Genomic DNA, 20,271 nt, shown 5'->3' with positions numbered 1-20,271 from the left:
CAGACAGTGGCCAAACATTGGGCAGATACCCTCCTTATAATTCAGCAAATTTTAGACATATGCCCATTACTGAAAGCATATTGGATGCTCAAGTTCAATTGTATCATGCCCAAGGGTTTGAATGGACAACTTGGGGCGTTTTCTGTATGAGAAATAGTGTAAAGTGACTCCTCTCCTGTAAAAAGGTGCACTTATAAGAGAAGGAGTGAGAAGGAGAAGGGCCATGTGGAAGGGGACATACAGATGAAGCACAATAGTAAAACATAAGGTTTGTAGATAAGACTCACAGCCTCTCTAGGAGGTCCTTGTACTGCCTGTCCCCTCGCCCACCCTCTACTTCCTGATCAAGGCGAGTAATTAATTCATTTTCAAACTGTAAAAGAAGAAGAAAAAAAAAGAATTTAAATAAACCGACTCAGTCATATAAACATGGCTGCCAGTTGGTACTGTGTGCATAGCAGAACTCCACATTCCCTATTTTTGTATTTGGCTGATTTCCAGACTGCTGACCTGCAATGTGTCCATATACAAACTCTAGAGCTCACTAGAAACATTGTGCACTAAAACTGCCAATGCAACAAAACAGCAGCACAGCCAATTATTGTATCTGCAAGCTGGGGACCATCTTTTCACTAGAGAAGTCTATCCTGGCCCTGGGAATTTCACAAGTCTTTAAACAACAAAACAGATCACTAACAACTACTGTGGCTAATAAACGTGCCCATACACGTGAAGATCCGCTCGCTTGCCTATCTTCTCCCGATATCCCCACCTACGGGTGGGCGATATCAGGGAACATGTAGGCTAATAATGGCGGCAATGGGGCAGTAGGTTCGGGGACCGCATCAACGAGCCGATGCGGTCCCCAATCCGACTAAATCTTTTAACCTGCCCGATCGATATCTGGCCAATTTCAGGCCCGATATCGGTCGGACATGCCCCTCGTATGGCCACCTTAAGTCTACCTATTACAGGGAGTATGGCTGCCCCCCCTCATGTACAAGTCCCACCCCCATATTCCCAATCAGTCACCATATGAAAGTGGCCGCTCCCGCTGAAGTTGTGCTCATGCTGCATCATATCAAAGAAGATCGGAATTGTCGCTTTGCGCAGATCTGTCTCTGGTGTTAGAGTCACCTCAAGGATCGGACCCACCATAGAGGGAATAAACTTGATCTTATGAGGCCCTGACGGAAGAGAAAAAAGTAAAATTAAGTAATATGACCACCACCCCCGATCAGGTAATGATACAATACCTGTGCATCATCATTAATGGCTAGGGCACCTTTTGCTCCATAATAGTTCTGGTTCCCCCCTCCCCCATACTTGTAAGCAGACTGCCCTGAATATCTAGCTTTGTGCCAGTCTGTAAGAACATCCACAAGAAGATCCACTCACCCAGGTTATACCACATATCTCTGATCTTCAACCCGATTTCCTTCCTCATGTCTCCATATCTGCAAGAAGAAAGGAGAGATATTTATGTCTGTGCACACATAGACACTTAATTTACTACCCACAACAAAGAGAAAGAGACACATTAATCATATTATCCCTTATGTTTGTTCCCTTACATTAAGGGGGAGGCACCATCTCCTATGATTCTATATTAAAGGTCTCAAAGAAAAAAAAAAAAATGAAGGACATGTCCACCGCGTGTTTAAATCCCAGTTCCCAGTTGGCAGATGTAAGTGGATGCCGAGAGGTGTGGTTCATAAGCATAAGGGCACTCAGCATCATTTCTGATATGTCGATTACACCTTCATGGTTTAATTTCCCTTTGGGTATGCCTAATATACAGCTACATTTATACTACATTTCCCTTTGCTTTTCTCCTATAGCTTCTATGAAAGTGGCTCAACCTGCAGTTAAAGCCTTGCTGATGTGCTCTCAGGCTGGCTGACTGCAAGATTCTTCATCAGCTCCATGGCCCTCCTATTGTGAGTTAGGGCTCTGGCACACGGGGAAATTAGTCGCCCGCAACAAAACTCCATGTTCGCGGGCGACTAATCTCCCCGAGTTGTCATGACCCGCCATCCCACCGGCGAACATGTAAGTCGCCGGCGGGATGGGACTTTGTCGCGGGCGACTAATCTCCCCGTGTGACAGAGCCCTAAAGCCATTTTGGAAATCCAAGTGTGGAATTAAATAGTGCCTTCTTAATGAAACCTAGGAGCTGCTCAATTTTTGTCCTTTGTTATCAGCTCATGTGGTTCACTATTATTCTCTCTTATGTGTTTAGTCTATTATCCTATCAGTTGAGACATAAACATTCCCCCCCCCCCCCCCCCCCCACCCCCCCACCCCAAGGACATGAAGAGCAGGAATATTTCCAGGAAAGCAGGGGACATAGAGCGGGTACTGAAGGAATGAGACACATTGCAACACAAACTGACTTGCTCAGGATCTTCTTCCGCTTCTCCTCGGAGAATCTGTGCAGCTGCAGGGACTCATGGGTGAGGAATGACACCGCCAAATGGAAGAAATTATTCCACAGCTGGGAAGGGAGACAGAATAAGGAAAGGGTTAGTGTCCTCCTCTGCAGAACCTACACACTGCTTTTTAGTAAAGAATACATTTTAGTTATTACAGGACATAAATATTGCTAGGAATACAAAAAAAAAGTCTTTGTTCAGCATGCCACAGGAAAGCATTCTCAGGCAGAACAGGAGCAATAATTAACAAATAAATAACGAAGACCAACTTAAAAAGTTGCTTTTAACAAGTTAACTATAAAATAAACTCCCTTTTTAATAGATGGCAGATATAAGCCCCATAATTAAACTCAATGTTAGTGGGATGCTATAGTGCATATAGGGGTGAGGGTTGCTGGTTCCCTGCCTCCTGTAGAGAAGAGGCCACAGTGTCACAGTTTGCAAAAGAAACACCTTTGGGTCATTCACTTGGGGTAGCGGCAATATACAGTTCTGGACTGGGAGTCAAAATAGGTCTTGGCATTTCAAGTACACAGAGGCCCAAACAGCACCCCACTAGCCCACTAAATAGTGACTGTCTAGGGCATCTTACAGCAGTCTCTCTGGCTTTTGCCAGAATTATCAAGTCTGATCCTGGCAACAATGCTCTTATATGATTCTATTAATTCTATTACTAAGAGCCAGAAAACTCCACTGTGACTGCATATTACATACTCCACATACTACTTTAAAATAATTATTCCTTTTGTTCGAATCAGCCCAGCTTCAAAAACTCAATGTCCCCTTTGTGCTGAGAAACTCGTCTCACCTGGAGTTCAAAGCTGCTCTCATCTAGAAACAGTTTGTTCAAAACTGCAGCAAATCTGGTCATGGCTCGGAGAAAAACCCTGCAGGGAAAACATGGTCATTAGATTCCCATTCACATTACTATGTTGAAGGACACAGAAGATCCCAGTCTACATCATAGGAAAGGCAAGAGAGCTACATAATATTGGGTTTAGTGAAAAGCCCAGTAACACAAAAAGGAAATGGGAAGAGTGAGAAAACGAACTTGTTCTGTGTCATTGTCATCAGCATCCAGTCCTTGGGGTAAACTCTCTTCCCAATCAGATCTTTGAAGAGAATAAATGTTTCCATCAGGAAATCCTGGTAAGAATGGGTGAGAGAAAGAGAGAATTAAGTGCTGAGTGGGAATCCAGAAGCCCCTGCATAGCAGAGAGTTGGCCCACTGTATGCAAGTAAGTAGGGGAACTTACAATAATGTCTTGTCGGGTGCGGAACGTGCTGATGTAGTAGTCATAGTGGTAATCATCCATTTGTCTTAGAAGAGCAGTCATACATGCCACAAAACAGCCCTGTGAGTGTGGAAAAGGGGGCAGGGCAGACACAAGGTATCACATATTATTTAGCAATGCCAGGGTCACTCACCAACAGCTTATATAATAGGATAACTGTATCACAAACAGCTAGTATGGCATCCAATCAAGTGCAACCTTGTCATGGTCTCATACCGTGGCATCACTAACATTTCCTGCCCCAGCCTGGCACCCTCATAACCTAGTGCCCCCTACTCCCTGGCTCAACCTGCCCCCCCCCACACTTTTCCTAGCCCACACACCCCTGCCCAAACCAGTAGCCTATACAAACACTGCCTTACTATATGCGGTGACTGTCGGCTCATGCCAATCACTGTCCTATTTATCCTTCGAAGCAGTCGCTCCATGATGAGCTGAATGTGGAGTGATGTTTCCCCCTGGAGAGTAGAGACAGCAGATCAATAATAATATTTTAGAGAGACTAAGGTGAAATTAACATAATAAACACAGTAGGTAGTATGTCCTAAGCCTCCTACTGCTTATTGTCCATTGATCTCTGCCCCCCCATTCAACTGCTGCTGTTGAGTAGATCTGGTTTCCAACCAATCCTGATCTCCTCAGCAATGCTCAGCTCCCTTCACTCACCACCTCCTTGCTCTGCAGGACTTCTATTATGTTGCTCAAGAGATGCCCACAAGCTTCATGGTCAGGTTTGGCATAATTATCATCCAGCTGCCCGCTAAGCTGGTCGATGAGAAGAGGCTGTAGAGCATCTCTGCATTCTGAAGAAACAGTGTAAAAAGAGAAAGTCTTGCTTACTTCTATGGTCTATAAAGTAAATGAAAAGAACACATGTAACGAACTGGCACACCTAATAATAAAATCTAACCTTTATTATTTACTCATTAAAAAGGGTTAAAATTTAAATAGAAAAGCAAGAAAGAAGGAATTTAAAATGAATACCCTTATGGTCTGGCATTAGGATCACAAAAACCACCGTGTTCTAGTATTAGTTGACAACATGCTGGCCGTGCTGGTTTCCATACTGACCTGGCTGCAGGAAGAGATCACTTTCCACCACTTTGCTCATACACGTTAGAGTTTGATGGACGAGTTGGTCTGCGGGGACACTTTGCACAAACTTTGCAAAAAGGACACTGAAACAATGTTTTTATGTTACAATTAGGTTTAGAATGCAGAAAATGAAAGGATATGGGTTTTACTGTAAAATCTATAAATAATAGCACCCTTAACCAAGTTCTTCCTGTTTCACACAAAAAAGTCTGAATCTGAGCGACTGACCACAGGAAAAAAAAATATGAATATATGAATGTAGGAGATGTTGCATGGTTAAAAGATGTATGACCTCTACTATCTGGAGGGTTTATGTAAGAAATGGAGCCTGGACTGTGCCACATGGAGCAATAGTTGAGGAGAGACCACTGTTAAGGTGGTTTTAGGTTATCCATATGGGGCATTTGTTACTTTAAGTCTGTGTATGAGTATACAGTTAAATAATACACTGTTAAGGTGTGATGTGCATTTTATCTTACCTGAGTTCCACTGGGTCGAAGACAGTTTTCAGGTCGTTTATGATCCCAGGCAGGTATTTAAGAGCAGCAGCCTGTAAGACAGTAGGACAGCACTGAGCACATTTGGCCCTGTCTGAGATAGGAAGCTTGGCATCCCTATTATGAGAAACTGACCTTTATCTTCACAGCCTTGTCCAGCGGTCGGTCCATCAGTTCATTCAGAGACAGAAAGAGCTGGCGAATTGAATCGTTGAACTGATCCCGGCCCTCGCCCTGACCATAAAACCTAAAACAGAAAGGTCAAGGGCAAACTGAGAAAAAGATTCCGTGTATCAACAACGATAAGAGCAGAACTGTCCCAACTAGAGGCCCCACAGACCCAAAGTTGACCTTCAAGTAATCTATAGCACCTGTTTAATAGAAATATGGGGGCATTAAAGTGTAAAATGCAGCACAACATGGGCAGACATTGCAGTTATAATCCTTACCTCAGGTACAAGATACGTGATTGGACAATAAATCTGAACAGGTATTTTATGGCTTTGAGGGAAGAGAACAGCATTTCTTGACGGCAGGGATCATCCGCACTTCTCACGTACCAACTAAGGACCTTTATTAACCTCCTAAGAGGGAGGAAAAAGAAGACAAGGTTAATGTTTGCTTTAAGGGATATCAAGAGGAACCTTTATCTAGCCTAGCACAGGGCTGTCCAACCACCCACAATTCTTAGCTAATTCACCACTGTCTGAAGGTCTGTACATAAGATCTAGAACATAAGTCGTCATATTGATGTGGCACTTTGATATTGAGCAAGCCATTTCATATTATTTATAATATATATATATATATATATATATATATATATATATATATATATATATATATATATATATATATATCTCATTAATGAGGCTGGAAACCCAGACACTATTTTAGAAGCTCATCAGCAAATTAAGCCTGGCAAGGTGAACAATCCTTCCACCCCCTAAGTATATGAAGTATGAGTGTGTCAGCCAAGATCACAAAGGGACTAAATGCAGAGATTTACAATCTCTGGGGGGGCTGGAGCAGCACTGGAGTTGCTAAGTAAGAACACCACTTAGGGTAGGATTTGGAAAATATACCAATTTGACATCTTAAATACGCTTAAAACCTACTTTGAAGGTCAATTAGGGTGAGACTTGCGGTGAAACTCTATATGCCATAGGGCAGATATAGAAAGTTCTGTGCATGGAGGCACATCATCTCTATACTATTCCTCCAGACTACATTTGCTTCCTTGCTACAAAGATATCGAACCAAAAGCATCAATAAATTATTCATTAGCTTAAAACATCTTTACAGTAATTAAATCTTTAAATTAAATCTGGCCAACTCACCGCCCAAAAGAACCAACTAACTTACTCATAAGCCAACGTGGTGCTGAAATGCTTTGTGATATACGTCTCTAGGACAGGGTTAAAGTGCTGGAACTTAATATCTGCAATCAGTGATATAATAAACACCTAGAGAAAAGTGAAAGAAAAGAGATACATGAAGAAAAGCAGAATAACAGAGAAAATGGCAAGACAAGGAGGGTACCAAGAGGATAGAATAACATGTAGAAAGCACAGACTGGTAGCTCACCAGGGCATCAAACACAAGAACATCACAGCTCTCCTTGTCTGGGGTCTCCATCATGATGTTAAAAAGAGCATCCAAAGTATCTTGGAGGAACTAAAGGGAAAGAGAGTGGAGATATTGTAGATTGTAAGCTCTTTTGGGCAGGGCCCTCTTCACCTCTTGTATCGGTTACTGATTGCTTTATATGTTACTCTGTATGTCCAATGTATGAAACCCACTTATTGTACAGCGCTGCGGAATATGTTGCCGCTTTATAAATAAATGTTAATAATAATATTATTAAGGGTGAGAACGGGAAGTCAGTCTGCTTATACAGTATATAAGGTATAAAGGCAGAAGTAATTAAAGGGGCACAAAACCTTTTATTCAGTCTTTATGAATTGCAAACCAACATATATCCCTGTGGTTGGGTCTCCCTGTGTCTATAAAAGTCTGCTCACATATTCTGTTCTGCACTCAGTTACTCTTGTTTAATCCAAAGCCTTTTTTAGCCTCAGTTTTTGGGCTATGTGGCCTAGCAACCAAGGCTAACATTATTAGAAGGGTAAGTGGCCCTAATTCACTAAATAATACAGTGTGCCATTTAGATTACCTTCATGATCTCACCCCCATCCACTTCCATCAGCTTGCGCAGCGCTTGGGAGACTGGCCTGGAATTTGAGCGCCAGTTTAGAAGGCCAAGTAAATCCACTAAGGAAAGGAATATAGGAAGAGATTATTGAAAGGAAAGCAGCAGGTCTGGGCTCAAAATAAGTGCGCCCATGCACATGGCACATATTTGCCTATTAATGCCAAGACGACCAGTCAGATATACCTGGTTCTGTACGCACAAGCATTTAAATTCTATTGCTCTGCTCTGTGCCCCCTGCCATTGATATCAATGGAAACTGCCTGTCAACAGCAAAGATAGGATGCCAGAAAAGATTCTAATGAGTGACTGGCAATTCCCATTCATTCAAATAGCATTCTAGAAGAGACAGGTATCATGAATTTCTCTGCCAAGTGAAATATGGGAAGAAGGCACCTTTTACAAGCTACTGAAGCTGATGTTTTGGCGCAGGTCTGTGCATTCCGATCCATGTAAATACAAGGCCTTGGTATTAGAACCATACTGACATAGTACTTGTTATATGCAGCAGAGAATATCTCAACTCTAGCAGGCAATATAGCAATGGCACCTTAAGTGTATGGGTTAGAGCCATCTCCTCACCATTTTGGGTGAGCTTGGTGGAACAGATGAGAGTGCCGATTTGGAAGCTGTCCTTGGTTGGAGTAATACTGGCTGAATGACCCCTTTGTGACCTGCCATCTTCATCCTCCTCCTCTTTAGTACCCGGCAGCAACAAATAAAGCTTAGCATCATCAGATTTCTTGCTGTCACCCTGCAAAGTCCAAATTACTTATCTTAAATGTTGCTTTTGGGAATAAATATGCAGAGACTTGGGTACAAGCAGGAAAGGCAAAATTGCTACTAACCTCAATGTCATCACTAATTGGATGGACTTGACTGGAATGTGCACAAACCAATCGATCTAACCGCACATACAACACTCTAGAATTAACATTATTAGGGTAATGGAGACAAAGGACTTGCTGTCCTAGAATCACACAATATCTGAAACCTTAATGACAGAGATGCCACACAACCAGCGTGTTCATGATAATGGCATGCAGAGCAGAGTCTACATACGTCAGTGAGGTAGTACCCCCCCAAGTACTACCTAAACTCCTTAATGGATTAAAAGTCTTCTAATTTTTCACTTCTAGAGCAATTACATATAGGTTTTGGCCTACCAATAGCCTTTATGAATTAGCCCATCTTTGCAGACTTCCACTGAGTCTGGTCTTAACACCGGGAGAAACTATTCCCTGGGGACCCTGGATCATGGCACTATCCACCCTCCTCCATGAGAGAGATTGAAGAGAACTTCATTCTGTTCTTATTGCCCCTTATTATATATTCCACTGGGGGGAAGCACCTGACAACCCTGCACCAATGGAAACTCCCCCACCACACCCAGATACAAGGATGTTGTTTTAAATCCCACACCATCCCTCCTTTCGGAGGCCATTAAATCAATGGGGAACTGAAAACCACAAGGGAAGTTATATAGATTCTCACAGAATTAACTGATAACAGTTTAATCATCTACACTGCAGTGTCAGATATACCACCACCCCCACCCATGCTCTATAAAAGGCAAATATTTTCACCTTATAAATAATGAGATCATGGATTCGGTCTCTAAGCGTCGTTCCATCTGGGTTCATCAGCCTGACAAAGCCCATGCCAAACACCTTTTCAGATTTATCTCGAGCTAGGAGAAGATAAGAATAATAGTGAGATGACTGATATGAATAAAACCAGCACCCTTGCACACAGTAACTGTAATGGTTCCCTCTCCTGGCTTATGTTGATACAGTAGAACAAAGGTAGAAAAATAAAGAAGTGCTTACATTCCTGAGAAGATCGATGCCGAAAAGTGAAACGCAGGTGGCAATGACTGACGTCTTCAATGGGGATCGAGACCTGTGTTGGTCAACAAATACAGGTGCCAAATGAGTGAAAAATACTGGGTATGGGAAATGTATGGAAGCAACAGGTGCATTGTGGGAAAGGAGTAGGAGGTATAGAATAGGTGCATTATGGGAAATTCGAAGTTGCAAGGGCTGGAGACTGTGGTGAATAAAATGATAAATAAGATGATGCAGAAAGAAAGGTTTGGTGAATGTTCATTAATTAAGAGTATAGGAGAATATAAGGGTGCAAGATGTTAAAGACAAAACGCTGAGGGAGACAGGTGAATACACCAGAAACACTGCACTCACCTTGACAGTCTCATACCAACATGGCTGTTTCACCTGGTAATATACAACTGATTTATATTCGGTAAGGCCCTCGTGCCCGGCTCCAGGATGGATCGCTTTCTAGGGATTATAAAGGAACTTCTTAGAAGAGATGAATGCTAATCACCACCATATACTAAACTGGTTAGAAGAGGGTTGGGGTACATGCATCTCTATTCCACTTGCTTATCATGCATGAAGAATCTTAACAACAGTAATGAAGATTTGGTGCCCAAATGGAACTCATCATATCTTTCTTTTGGATGGAAGCCATTTAGAGAACCAAACCTCAGAATGGCAGAGATATAGAGCCCATGAATATACATAAGACATGACTTATACTGTATATCATTATAGGTGGGTGTGAGGTATTACCTCTATTAGGGCACCGTCTGGATCATGCACAGATAGTGTGACTTCCACATTTTTAGGGGTCTTCTTTTTGCCCTTGTCAAACTCCCCCTGGATTAGTGTGATATATATATCATTCCGAACATCTCCTGCAAAGATCAGTTTGAGATATGGATACTTCTCCTGTGGGCACGTCTTGCCTTCTCTCTGTCACATGCTTTACAAGACCCTAGTATCACCTACCAGGAAGAATGATCTCTGGGAATCCCATTTTCCGAGCTACAGCACTAGATCGATCCACAAGGTGAGAATATTCCTTCTGCACCTGTGCCAGATCCCCAGGCAGAAGCTTCAGGGAAATCCAAAGTCCTGAGGGTATAACAAGAAAGCTCAGCATACGTCAATAAAACCACTATCATATCTGGGTTTCTTTAGTTGGATAGAAAGGTCTATTACCGCATCCCATAAGCCCGTGTCACAACACAAGGACATGCATAGGGCAACCAGTCAACTATTTTTGGGTGAGGATTTAGATTAAAATAATAAAAGCTGTGACTGGTTGATGAGGGATTCTGCTCTGATGCAAAATGGGCCAATTACTATGATTTATCACTCTAGAGAGATGGTATTGCCCATATAGCAGTTCACTTTCTGGTGCTTTGCGGTGTCTGCCAGCAGTATGTCATTCATACCCTGCCCCTTGTGGTTCACTTCTTTGGCCGCGATCACCTTGTTGTAGATAGCAGTCAGCGGCTCGTTCTCTGCTATTGCACGAGAGGCCATCAGAGGAGACATTATGAGTTGCCGCTGACTGATCAAGTTTTCCTTATTCATTCTGTAGGTAAGCAAAAGAGGTGCTGTATAAACACTACAGTGCAGATAAATCACTGCCCACTGCATAAGGTCACTGGTTCTTACTCACTGCTGAAAGGGGATGAAATGTTGCTTCTCCTCATCATCCACTTTCCCATGAATCACATCAGAAATATCCATCACTGAGAAAAGATACAGAGTTTAACAATGTAAATGGACAATAGGAAATCAATAGGAGTCTCACCATAAATTTGCTACTTTGCCTTACCTGCCACCCCAAAGGGCCGTCTGAGACCACACGTGTGCTTCTTGCCATCCTTCAACTCCATGTGTCCCACACGCACAATCTGGCATACAAGGCTGATCCTGGGACGAATCAAATCGGAACAGCTGAGGTCCTGGGAGAAGTACAGGGTTGACAGGTCAGAGCTGAGTGGTGGGGACTGATCACAATTCAAAGGTTAAGAGAGAGAGGGGGGGGAAGGTTGAGGAGAACAGGGAATGTCATGGAGATAGAGAGAGAGATATAAGATCGAGAGAGAGAGAGAGAGAGAGAGAGAGAGAGTTGGTTGAGGAGGGAGATAGAGAGGGTTGAGGAGGGAGATAGAGAGGGTTGAGGAGAGAGAGTGTTGAGGGGAGAGAAGGTCGAAGAGAAAGAGAAGGTTGAGGGGGGAGAGAGAAGGATGAGGAGAGAGGGTGGAGGAGAGAGGGTGAAGGGGAGAGAAGGCTGAGGAGAAAGAGAGTACGTTGAGGGGAACAGAACAGGAAAGGTTGAGAGGTCAATAGCAAATAACAGGGAACTTGCATGCACAAAGGAGAAGCCTGGCCTCAAAGAGATAAAGAGAGACTGAAGCTGAAGGAAAGCCTAAAGGGTAGCACCAAACTTACTGTGAACACAGCTGGTAAATTGTTGAGTTTTTCAATATCCTTTGGCATCCCAGAACTGCCCCATCGCACCAGGAAATTCTCACTGCAAGCCAACCAATAAAAAAGGCACATTTGAGAGCTTGAATTCCTGATCACTAAGAAACAAGTTTTGGAGCAGTGCTATCCACCTTCTTCCATGTAGCCAGCTAATTATCTGGTATACTCCTGCACTATACAGGTTCTACACAGTAAGAATTGTGCATTTGGCAAGCCCACCATAGGAGAGGATCTTTACTCAATTCAGCCACCAAAGCACTTGGCCAAATCAGGGTGGTCCAAGCCAACAGGTGAATCCTAATAAGGGCCAGTGCAGAGCCATTGGGTGAGGACAGCAACAACACACCGCTGCACTCCTCTTCCATCTTCATTTCTAACCTGTCCAATAGATATCTGATTGATTTTTCAATGTGAGCCTGCAACTGAAAATGCCGTCTGGTTGTAGGAGACCACTAACTCCAGCAACCAAAAAACTGACTAAGGCCCCCCTAAATCTTTGATGCACTGAAACCTCTGTGTCCCATGGTTCAGTATGGCTCCATCTATGACTTATCAACTACAGTGCCCAGGCCCACACAAGCCAAGAGCGTAGGAAGCAAAGCAGAACACAAACAAGGAAAGACAATAACTGGATCTTGGCCTACTGGCACGGAATCAGCAACTGTTTGCCATGACGTTGGTACTAAGTGACTCAGGCTCACCAGATACAAAGAGATTTATAGGGAAGAGACCAATGAAAACAGAAAACTCTGAACAGGAAAACAAGTTTTTTTTACCGTTAAATCTTTTCTCTCTAGTAATTTGGGAGACACAGGAACCACTGGTTAAGCCCTTCCCACCAGGAGGCAGGGCACATCCAACTATATATCCCCTCTGCTTAACCCTTCTCACTCAGTATCGCCTAGAAAATGTATAACTCGGACAGTATACTGTATATATATATATATATATATATATATATATATATATTTATATATAAGGGGAGGAGGAGTTTTCTTTTGGTTGTCAGTGTCCTGCCTAGTGGGAGGAGCTTAATCCAGTGGTTCCTGTGTCCCCCAAAGGACATTAGAGAAATGCTTGAGCAGAATATTACGGCTGTTGTATAACTTTTTTTGAAAAGACCTAAAAAAAAATATAGTAAAGGTCTGTTCCAGCTGGTTATTTTGGCAAAGTATATGTACACATACAGGCACACAAAGATGGATGCAGCCATAGAGGGAACAGGTATTTCAATAGTCATGTATTTATTTATGCCCAATAGGTACCTTTTTGGTGTTGGTCATTCAGTCACTAGAATAAAATGATGCAAAGATATAAGGGCATCCTATTACACTGAGCTATCTCAGGTAGAAAATGACATTCCACCCTTATCACCGGTCTCTCCCTAAATGCCCTACACCTGTAGGCAGGTACCAAAACCACAACAGACTGAGTTAAAAAGAGAGACTTATAGGCCAGTGATGCCTTGGCACTGAAGTTTGCCATTCTTCCATCATCCTACCTGTGTGCTGAATTATTGCTTGCACAGAACAGTCACACACTGACCTGATAAAGCGGGAGTCATCTGGGTCGTAGAGACTCATGAGCAGCTCAGCATCCTCCCCCATATTACACACAAAGTTCTTGAGGTTCACGTAAAGACTGTAGGTGTGGGCCATGTGCAGAATGGCAGAACTCCTGGAATCCAGAGGCTGCAGTTGGGACTGAGAGGGGAAAGAGAGGGGGAACAGTGAGGAGGAGGAGTCACTAAGCCTACATGGATCTCTGTATACAAACACAACATGGGCAGCTATTTTGCACATAGGTGCCGAGAATAATGAAAGGTATTTATAGTATCTGGCAAACATACTCGCTTTGCAGGTTTTCAGAAAAGATGGGGAAGCTCTGAGTTCATGCAAGTGACAAAGGCTGACAATGGGATGCTGGGAGTTGTAAGACTGTAGGTTCAGGGGTGCCTGCTTTACCTTCTCCTCCTGAATTCGTTCATCAATCCGCCGAGACGCAGATTCATGGGAGCGATACAGCGTGATGATGCTGGTTTCATCGGGATCCAGGATGTTTCCATTCTCATCTCTTACTACCAGGTCCAACCCAAGGATGCTGGAAAGGTCAGACAAACGGTAAATACAGTGGGAGAAATTAAGCAATTGTCATTCAAGTGGAACTAAAGTTGGCACTAAATTCTGGCAATGGTTTCCACGAGACAGCAGCCCCATTAATAAGCTTGGCCAATCGGAGAATTAGAATAAGGGTTGCACCTGCTTTATATCCAATCACAGAATTTGACCATTTAGAAGGGTTACACAACCCTGTAGCAAACAAAGCATTAGAAAGGTGTTACATGGACAAATTGAGCATTAAACTGCTCACAGGACTGAATTAACCTGAGCTAAATCAGAGCAAGCACAACTGGCCTAAGGAGCACTGAATGCCTCAATTATTATTATAAAATAATCTAGCATCCAACTTGCTCTTGTTTCATTTCTCACTTTTATTCCAGTTCATTGCTCCATACCGGTTGCCGTAGTCAATCTTTGCTGTCACTTTCTTCCTCAATTCGGCCAGGTCGTCCTTGGGCAGGGTTCCCGATAAGATCTGCGAGCGCCATTCCATCAGCAGGAACATCATTTCTTGTATCTGGCTGAACTGCAGCCGGCTGTTGTGCTAAAGAAAATAGATGACACATTAGGCCATGCAGCTGCCATGTTCTACAATTCCCAGCTTCCCCAAAAACCTAATGGAGTTCGCTGGGAGGAGTAGTTTAACAGTCATGAATTTAAATAATTTTTCTTGATACTAATCTTACCACAAAGAGAGAGTGCCAAAGATTTCCCCATTCTCGCAAGGTGGCAGTAAGCTCTTGTACCAGGGGCAGCTCACTGGGCACTGCCTGATCATGGAGCCTGCAAAAACAGTGGGAAGCCAATGTCGGTCAATGATCTATTATATGGCATCAGAAACAACATCTAACACAAGTAGGGATAAGAGATGCAGGGTAATCTAAGGGCTGCCTTTTCATTGCCAAGTCACTAAATCTCAATAGCCATCATTTATCATCTGCGGCAAGGTGCATAATACGGGTGCTAGGAACACCAAACTTATGCAGTGCAACAAGGTGTGAAATGTCAGGTGGTAGTAGGGACCTAGGCATCCCTCATACCACTCCCTAAACTGGACATCATTCAGACGAAGTAGCAGAGCCCTGAACTTACTGGGTGCCTACGGCACAGGGCTACCTTGCGTCAGATATTTTTAACCAAGGCAAGGAGCAGAGTGCAGCAATGTATGTGTTCATAGGTAGAGCTGTCTATGCCATGGTCTGTATAGTCAATAAGTGGGGCAAGTATGATAGAGTGTGATTGGAGAAGATAAGAAGAAAGCTGCGTATTGATTTGCGGACATTATAGGTTCTAACTGGCTGCTGATCTGGGAACAGCTACAGAAATCAGTTATTTATATAAAGTTATAAACTCTTGGCGTTGAGTTCTTTCAAACTGATTAAGCCACAAATCAAAAACTGATTTATTGGCACAATATGTTTATATGGAGGCAAGATGAGAACAGTTTGTATAGTTCATGCGGGGGTGGGGGCAGGGCTGTATACTAAATATTATCAAAGAAGCCATTTATTTCAAGCAGGAACATCAACCCAAAACAAAGGACAGGTATCTGACACTAACAGATGTAACCCAATAGTATTTCAAACACAGGGGATGGAAGGATCTTCAGTGCAATGAGCAAGTGATATTCAGTAAGTGCTTAAAGGGGGACCTGTCACACACATAAAAAGCTGTATAACAAAAGTCCTGTAATAAATGTATTTTAAAATATGGGCTATCAATCATAATCCTTCCCCCACCTCTAAATGCCTGAGGCATAGAGGTGGGGCAGCGCAGCGAATATATGACCGACAGCTAAAATGTTCTAATTGAAATTTTTTTTTTTTTTTTCATTACAATTACTTTTGACTTTCCATTCAGTACTTCCTAGATGTCCCCCAGATGGCTCAATCACAAGATTTTGGGGTGATACAAAGCTTGCCTCAATAACAGTGCCCACAAAATGGCACCTCCCTGCTTGCTGTCATTGTGAATTCCAAGTCTAAAGGAAACACAATTTAAATAATTTATATAGTTTAAGTAAAGTTTATTTGCTCAACTAACATGGAATTGAAATGATTTCTTAGGGTGACAGGTCCTCTTTATGTACATAATACAAGGAAGGGCAGTTAATCCCCGGCTGAATGTGCACGTCAGGCTTATAATGTATCTGTGCATTACGTAGTCACACACATGCTCTGACAACAGCTACAGTCTCTCACACGTGCACACACATTGCCCAATGCAAACTCCGCTTACCCTTTATCCTCAGTCACCTCCTTCACATGAACATAGGTAGATGGAAATATACCCTGGGGGAGAAAAAAGCAAAGTCAATAAGTCCGCTGCTGAAACACAAATGAAGGAATGCAAACTCTGTACACAGTCCGATGTCATTACTCAGCATAGAGAGGATTACTGTGTGTACCCTACTCTGTAACAGCACATACAGGGTTACTGCCCATACTCCCCTGGCCCAGCCAGCCAGCACACAGATTCTGCACTCCCCTGCCCAGCCACTTTATATGGCACTTGTTGCTCTGCACCAGCATGCACAGGGTTACTGCACTTATTCCTCTGATTTACCACAAAAATATGATTTCATTCACTGCTGTGCAACACAGAGGGGCTGATTTACAAACATAGCTACAGGCAAGCAGTTGCCAATAACTAATCAGCCATTAGAAAAAGAAAGCATAACGCCGATTGGTTGCTACAGGTAACTGCTCTTTTGCAATTTTGCACCTATGCTGATTTACAAACATAGCTGAAGGCATAGAGTTGCCAATAACTAATCAGCAATTAGAAAAAGAAAGCATAACGCCAATTGGTTGATACAAGTAACTGCTCTTTTGCAATTTTGCACCTATGCTCATAAATCTGCCCCAAAGGGCAATGCACACATGCACAGGATTATTTCACGTATTGCCCTGAAAGGACACACAGAATGTCACTGCACCAATACTTAGGATTACTATGTAGCAGCATTTTAGCAGTTGCTGCACAGATGGGCCTGGGCATTTATATAAATGATTACTGCAAAGCAGCTGGCTGGGAATATGCCTCATACAGCCATACATGTGCCAAACTGTCACTCTGCAATTTAGAGTTGCCAAATGAATGGCCTGGCTTTGTATATCTATGGGGCCACTGATCTGCTCAGTTCTGCCAGGGGCCGTTTAATAAAACCTAATGCTGGATTCTGGTATTACTTGATCTGCCACCTGAAAACTCTATAAGTTCCTGGTTAATAGTATTATTAGTTAAAAGTATTGCTGCGGGAGTTCTGCCTCCCCATAGCCTCCCGTACTGTCTGTACAGTCTGTGGGGATCAGATGTGGGGCCTGCGGGCTTCAGGAACCTTAACAGAAACAAGCCTGCAGCCACAGGGCTCTGAGGAGTGACTGGAACATACAGGGGGTTGCTATCTGTCAGGCAGGATTCACCTGCCCAACTGGTCTGCCTGTTTCAGCTCAGATTCATGGATATAATCATTGGATTAGCATGTGTGGTGTGACACAGAAAATAATCGTGTTTTGCTGCACCATCACCTATGGAATTGCCAAGACACAATATGGCTGCTCCCATTCACACAGTAGAAGCACATACACACAATAAGCAATACCAGCAAACTGTCACTTTAGGGAAAATGAATCCAACTTCCATCAACCGTATCCAGGCAGTACCCCCAGTGGTCTGCCACAGTCTGTATATTGTGTAATGCAGTGCAGGGGAAGGGGACCCTACAGAGCCATCTGCCATGGAATGGATCCTAAGTCCAATGTCCTATACCAGTGGAATTTTCTGCCTGTCCCAACAGCAGTAAACAAAGTCATTCCTGCCTACATTAGTGTACTGAGACGCAAAGGGGCATGTGCGTGTAAGCCAACATCACCAGTTATGTTGGCTTACACACTATAATAAATATGCCCAAAAATGTATCAGTTCGCTGTTGTCATGGCAGAAACATGTTTTTTTAATACCTGCTATCCCACAGCCACAGTCCCTTCCCAGAGGCTATTATCCCCCCACTGCTACTATAGGCACCATCTCTCCCTACTATACCCGCTATCACACAGCCCCAGTCCCTTCCCAGAGGCTATTATCTCACTGCTACTATGGGCACCATCTCTCCCTACTATACCTGCTATCCCACAGCCACAGTCCCTTCCCAGAGGCTATTATCTCACTGCTACTATGGGCACCATCTCTCCCTACTATACCTGCTATCCCACAGCCCAAGTCCCTTCCCAGAGGCTATTATCCCCCCACTGTAACCATAGGCACCATCTCTCCCTACTATACCTGCTATCCCACAGCCCCAGTCCCTTCCCAGAGGCTATTATCCTCCCACTGCTACTATAGGCACCATCTCTCCCTACTATATCTGCTATCCCACAGCCGCAGTCCCTTCCCAGAGGCTATTATCCCCCCACTGCTACTATAGGCACCATCTCTCCCTACTATACCTGCTATCTCACAGCCCCAGTCCCTTCCCAGAGGCTATTATCCCCCCACTGCTACTATGGGCACCATCTCTCCCTACTATACCTGCTATCCCACAGCCACAGTCCCTTCCCAGAGGCTATTATCCCCCTACTGCTACTATAGGCACCATCTCTCCCTACTATACCTGCTATCCCACAGCCACAGTCCCTTCCCAGAGGCTATTATCCCCCCACTGCTACTATAGGCACCATCTCTCCCTACTATACCTGCTATCCCACAGCCACAGTCCCTTCCCAGAGGCTATTATCCCCCCACTGCTACTATAGGCACCATCTATCCCTACTATACCTGCTATCCCACAGCCACAGTCCCTTCCCAGAGGCTATTATCCCACTGCTACTATAGGCACCATCTCTCCCTACTATACCTGCTATCCCACAGCCACAGTCCCTTCCCAGAGGCTATTATCCCCCTACTGCTACTATAGGCACCATCTCTCCCTACTATACCTGCTATCCCACAGCACCTTCCCAGAGGCTATTATCCCCCCACTGCTACTATAGGCACGATCTCTCCCTATTATACCTGCAATCCCACAGCCACAGTACCTTCCCAGAGGCTATTATCCCCCCACTGCTACTATAGGCACCATCTCTCCCTACTATACCTGCTATCCCACAGCCACAGTCCCTTCCCAGAGGCTATTATCCCCCTACTGCTACTATAGGCACCATCTCTCCCTACTATACCTGCTATCCCACAGCACCTTCCCAGAGGCTATTATCCCCCCACTGCTACTATAGGCACGATCTCTCCCTATTATACCTGCTATCCCACAGCCACAGTCCCTTCCCAGAGGCTATTATCCCCCCACTGCTACTATAGGCACCATCTCTCCCTACTATACCTGCTATCCCACAGCCACAGTGCCTTCCCAGAGGCTATTATCCCCCTACTGCTACTATAGGCACCATCTCTCCCTACTATACCTGCTATCCCACAGCACCTTCCCAGAGGCTATTATCCCCCCACTGCTACTATAGGCACCATCTCTCCCTACTATACCTGCTATCCCACAGCACCTTCCCAGAGGCTATTATCCCCCCACTGCTACTATAGGCACCATCTCTCCCTATTATACCTGCTATCCCACAGCCACAGTACCTTCCCAGAGGCTATTATCCCCCCCACTGCTACTATAGGCACCATTTCTCCCTACTATACCTGCTATCCCACAGCCACAGTCCCTTCCCAGAGGCTATTATCCCCCCACTGCTACTATAGGCACCATCTCTCCCTACTATACCTGCTATCCCACAGCCACAGTGCCTTCCCAGAGGCTATTATCCCCCTACTGCTACTATAGGCACCATCTCTCCCTACTATACCTGCTATCCCACAGCACCTTCCCAGAGGCTATTATCCCCCCACTGCTACTATAGGCACCATCTCTCCCTACTATACCTGCTATCCCACAGCACCTTCCCAGAGGCTATTATCCCCCCACTGCTACTATAGGCACCATCTCTCCCTATTATACCTGCTATCCCACAGCCACAGTACCTTCCCAGAGGCTATTATCCCCCCACTGCTACTATAGGCACCATTTCTCCCTACTATACCTGCTATCCCACAGCCCCTTCCCAGAGGCTATTATCCCCCCACTGCTACTATAGGCACCATCTCTCCCTACTATACCTGCTATCCCACAGCCACAGTCCCTTACCAGAGGCTATTATCCCCCCACTGCTACTATAGGCACCATCTCTCCCTATTATACCTGCTATCCCACAGCCACAGTACCTTCCCAGAGGCTATTATCCCCCCACTGCTACTATAGGCACCATTTCTCCCTACTATACCTGCTATCCCACAGCCCCTT

General features: G+C 44.2%; 1 protein-coding gene across 2 annotated transcripts in view; it reads right to left on the bottom strand.

Annotated features, from left to right (window-relative positions):
* The window catches only part of dock5 (dedicator of cytokinesis 5), a 45,889-nt gene that overhangs the window by 11,398 nt on the left and 14,220 nt on the right, over positions 1-20,271 (bottom strand). For both annotated transcript variants that reach the window (XM_004912550.4, XM_002932583.5), the window contains exons 4-34: positions 16,200-16,252; positions 14,648-14,744; positions 14,357-14,505; positions 13,806-13,941; positions 13,387-13,544; positions 11,806-11,887; positions 11,186-11,315; positions 11,027-11,099; positions 10,797-10,939; positions 10,348-10,473; positions 10,129-10,253; positions 9,736-9,834; positions 9,364-9,436; positions 9,121-9,224; positions 8,117-8,288; positions 7,499-7,596; positions 6,910-6,999; positions 6,688-6,788; positions 5,772-5,906; positions 5,458-5,569; positions 5,305-5,375; positions 4,802-4,908; positions 4,397-4,533; positions 4,093-4,188; positions 3,692-3,790; positions 3,487-3,581; positions 3,244-3,322; positions 2,397-2,497; positions 1,399-1,457; positions 1,033-1,187; positions 288-373 (exon numbers count right to left, since the gene is read on the bottom strand). In XM_004912550.4, the coding sequence (XP_004912607.1) occupies positions 288-373; positions 1,033-1,187; positions 1,399-1,457; positions 2,397-2,497; positions 3,244-3,322; positions 3,487-3,581; positions 3,692-3,790; positions 4,093-4,188; positions 4,397-4,533; positions 4,802-4,908; positions 5,305-5,375; positions 5,458-5,569; positions 5,772-5,906; positions 6,688-6,788; positions 6,910-6,999; positions 7,499-7,596; positions 8,117-8,288; positions 9,121-9,224; positions 9,364-9,436; positions 9,736-9,834; positions 10,129-10,253; positions 10,348-10,473; positions 10,797-10,939; positions 11,027-11,099; positions 11,186-11,315; positions 11,806-11,887; positions 13,387-13,544; positions 13,806-13,941; positions 14,357-14,505; positions 14,648-14,744; positions 16,200-16,252 (3,341 nt within the window). The remainder of the gene's footprint in view (positions 1-287; positions 374-1,032; positions 1,188-1,398; positions 1,458-2,396; positions 2,498-3,243; positions 3,323-3,486; positions 3,582-3,691; positions 3,791-4,092; positions 4,189-4,396; positions 4,534-4,801; positions 4,909-5,304; positions 5,376-5,457; positions 5,570-5,771; positions 5,907-6,687; positions 6,789-6,909; positions 7,000-7,498; positions 7,597-8,116; positions 8,289-9,120; positions 9,225-9,363; positions 9,437-9,735; positions 9,835-10,128; positions 10,254-10,347; positions 10,474-10,796; positions 10,940-11,026; positions 11,100-11,185; positions 11,316-11,805; positions 11,888-13,386; positions 13,545-13,805; positions 13,942-14,356; positions 14,506-14,647; positions 14,745-16,199; positions 16,253-20,271) is intronic.

The sequence above is a fragment of the Xenopus tropicalis genome, chromosome 3 (genome assembly GCF_000004195.4).
Source record: "Xenopus tropicalis strain Nigerian chromosome 3, UCB_Xtro_10.0, whole genome shotgun sequence".
In the NCBI taxonomy this organism is placed as follows: Eukaryota; Metazoa; Chordata; class Amphibia; order Anura; family Pipidae; genus Xenopus; species Xenopus tropicalis.
This window is presented reverse-complemented; position numbering and strand designations above follow the sequence as displayed.